General features: G+C 72.7%; 1 protein-coding gene across 1 annotated transcript; it reads left to right on the top strand.

Annotated features, from left to right (window-relative positions):
• The first annotated feature begins 1,514 nt into the window (after positions 1–1,514).
• Positions 1,515–2,513, top strand: FOXB1 (forkhead box B1). The gene has a single exon (XM_088148179.1). The coding sequence runs from the start codon at positions 1,515–1,517 to the stop codon at positions 2,511–2,513; it is 999 nt and encodes a 332-aa protein (XP_088004305.1).
• The last annotated feature ends 1,021 nt before the right edge of the window (positions 2,514–3,534 follow it).

Below are 3,534 nucleotides of genomic sequence, written 5' to 3'. Positions count from 1 at the left end.
CCTACCCGAGCGGCACTTGTGCCGCAACAGGGAGTCCGAATCTGGGGGGCGGCAAGATACGCCCGCTGCCCTGCGCTTCCCTGGGAAGGCGGGGATCTGGCCTAAGCGAGTCTCTCCAGCTGGGGCTGAGCGGGACGGGCAGCCCGGCCAGGCCGAGCCCCCCCCCCCCCCGCACCAATGATTCGGGGTCAAGCAGATCAAACCGGGCCGCTTTTGCATCCCCACACAGCCTCCGCCCACCTCGCGGGGCAGCGGCTCCGATTCTAGCGGACGTGGAAGCCGGGCTGACAGCCGGGCTCCGCGGGCGCAAAAGCTTCCTGGGGGCGAGGCTGGCCGCTTCCCCTCCGCCGGCTCAGAAGCTCTTCCCATTGGCCCCCCGGGCGCCGGGGGAGCGGCGGGGCTGCAAGCAGTGACCCCCTCCACGCCGGCCCTGGTGCCCCGCCCCTTCCTCCCTCACAGGCGGGTGTCATCGGAGAGCGAAGAAAGTGGCCCATTAACGCGGCGCCTCGACGGGGGCCTTTTCTGCGCCAGCCCCCGCCTGCCAAGCTCAGATGGTCGGCAGGCGGCAGGAGCGGGAGGAGGCGGCGGCCGCGGCAGCGCTGGGCACGGCCAGGGCTGCTTAGCCCGGCGGCTGCGGCGAGGCAGAGGAGAGCTCCCGGCCCCAACATCCCCGGGACTGCTCCTCCCGGGAAGCCGGGCGCCCTGGCCGCCGAGAGCCCCCCGCCCCGGCCGGCGGAAAGGAAGGAGCGCGGCCAGGCAGGCTCCAGGCGTCCTCCGCCGGCTGCCACCGCTCGCTCGCGGCGCCTGTGAAGTGAGTGCCGGGGGCGGGCGGGCGGGACGGCGGAGGGTCCACTTGTCGTTCCCCTTCGCGGGCTCCGGGGAGAGGGAGGTCCGAACGGTGCCCCCCCCCAGCTCGCTGCGGTTGGTGCGGGACCTGCTTACGGGGAGGGGCGAACCGTTACAAATTGCGAGCGCCGGGAAGCCGTCGGGAGCCCGCGGAGGGGAGGGAGGGGAGGGATGGGGGGAGCGAATAAAACGGAAGGGAGAGCGAGCGAGCGGCCAGGCGGGTTGCACCGAGTGCCCGGCTACTGCGGCTCGGCTGAGCTCTCGGCCGGCCGGAGAAAAGCGCCGCCCCCGCCGGAGGTGCTTCTCCTTCGGCGTGTGAGCGGGGCGGGCGGCAGGGAAAGGGGAGGACCCGGAGGGCCGCGAGGCGTGGGGTGCCGTCCCGCAGGGGTGGTCCCGGGGCTGTCAGCCGTCCAGGCCGGGCTGGAGGTCGGCCTCCGCTGCCCTCGCCCCTCCCGCCGAGAGTCCGCTCCCTCCCCTCCCCAAACCTGCCGCGCTGAGCCCGAGGAGCCGAGTTGCCGGCGGCCCCCCCCAAGATAGCGAGCCAACTTTGCCCAAGGGGGGCCCACCGCGGAGCCCGGCCAGGACGCGCCCCCGCCCCGCCCCGCCCCCCTCGCCCAGCCCGCTAATTCCGCCTCCCTGCGCTGCAGATCCCGGCCGGCGACGCCACCATGCCCCGTCCGGGCCGCAACACGTACAGCGACCAGAAGCCGCCCTACTCGTACATCTCGCTGACGGCCATGGCCATCCAGAGCTCCGCCGAGAAGATGCTGCCGCTGAGCGAGATCTACAAGTTCATCATGGAGCGCTTCCCCTACTACCGGGAGAACACGCAGCGCTGGCAGAACTCGCTGCGCCACAACCTCTCCTTCAACGACTGCTTCATCAAGATCCCGCGCCGGCCCGACCAGCCGGGCAAGGGCAGCTTCTGGGCGCTGCACCCCAGCTGCGGGGACATGTTCGAGAACGGCAGCTTCCTGCGGCGCCGCAAGCGCTTCAAGGTGCTGAAGGCCGACCCGCTGGCGCCCTCCAAGCCGCCGCCCGAGGCCGCGCACTACCTGCAGGCCCAGGCCAAGCTGCGCCTCGGCGCCCTGGCCGCCGCCGCCGCCGCCTCCTCCGCGCCGCTGGGCCCCTACGGGCTGCCCGTCCCGCCGCCCTCCGGCTTCAAGCACCCCTTCGCCATCGAGAACATCATCGCCCGCGAGTACAAGATGCCCGGGCCGGGCGGCGGCGGCGGCGGCGGGGGCGCGGCGCTGCCCTTCTCTGCCATGCCGCCCGGCCCGGCCGCCTACCCGCTGCCCAACCAGCTGCCCCCCGCCTGGCCCCACGTCTACGGCTCCGCTGGCGTGCTGGACCCGGCCGCCCCCATCGCCGTGGCCGGCGGGGACTACGCGGCCGCCGCTGCCGCCGCCGCCGCCGCTGCCGCCTACGGGATGCCGCTGAAGCCGCTGTGCCACGGCGGGCAGACACTGCCGGCCATCCCGGTGCCCATCAAAGCCACGCCGGCCGCCGCCGCCGTGCCGGCCCTGCCCGCGCTGCTGCCCACCTCGCCGCCCTCGCTCAGCCCGCCCTCCACACAGACGGCGCCCAGCCAAGGCAGCCCCGCCACCCCCAGCGAGACGCTCACCGGGCCGCCCTCCGCCCTGCACGCCGTGGTGGCGGTCCACTGACCCCGGCCGGGCGCCGCCCTCCGCCCAGGAACCAGCAGCGCGGCGAGGTGGCCGGCCTCGGAGGGAGCATCCACGCGCCGCCGCCCCGGTGCGACCCCCGCCCCGGCAGCGGCGGCCTTCCGAAAGTCCCCCGGCCGGTTGGGCCTTTGGAGCCAGCCCGTCCCGCCCCTTTCCAGCCCCGGCCGGACCCAGAAGGACGAGGGACAGCCGGGGGCGGCCCGTCCCGGCCGGGGTTGCGCTCCAGAGGCGAGGGGCTCGCGGCAGCCCGGCGTCCTCCCTCCGCGGACCCGGGGGGACCTTTTCGGGAGGGCCCAGCGCCGCGCACGTGGGCAGTGAACCTGGCTGTCCCCGCAAGGCCGACGCGGGCTTTTGGCCTCCCCTCCGGCTGATTTCTCCGTTCGCAGATCCGCCGGTCCCTCCCGTGCCAGGCTTCCCTTTCGCCCGCCAGATGCCGCCGCCTCCTCCACGTCGCGCGACAGCACTGGCGGCCAGCGAAACGCGGGGGAAAACCACGCGGAAGAGGATTCGCGCCCGGGGCCGCGGGCAAGCGAGCTCCCCAGAGCGACCGCCGTTGGAAAGGCTCCACTTTGCGAGAGGAGAGTCCGCCCGCTGGATCTGGTAGTTGGACTCGGCCGGATCTCCCTCCTGGTCGGTCGCCCAGGGATGCTTACTCGGAAGTCAATGCCTTCCGCTGTTGGGGTTGACTTGCGAGGAAACGGGCGTTCAATCGGGCCGCTGCCTCCGGCTACCTTTGGCCTAGCTGTGAATGGCCTCTGAGCACAAGTCTGGCTTACTTCCGTGTAAAGACGGGGGGGGGGGTTGCCTTGCTCCGGTTGAAGCGCTAAACTGTGACTGGAGTGGTCCCACGTGCGGACCAAGCGTTGTCAACGCGGCACGACGATTCCCCGGTCCGTGTGTGTGCGTGCGTGCGTGTGCGCGCGTGTGTTTAAGCCCTTTCACTCTTGTAACGCTTAAAGTTGAATTTCTACGTGATGAGAGAGAGGAGAAAGCGACGCTCTGA

Source organism: Python bivittatus, unplaced genomic scaffold (genome assembly GCF_059951505.1).
Source record: "Python bivittatus isolate LINGU-HERP-01145 unplaced genomic scaffold, Pbiv_v1 ctg000530_np1212, whole genome shotgun sequence".
In the NCBI taxonomy this organism is placed as follows: domain Eukaryota; kingdom Metazoa; phylum Chordata; class Lepidosauria; order Squamata; family Pythonidae; genus Python; species Python bivittatus.
This window is presented reverse-complemented; position numbering and strand designations above follow the sequence as displayed.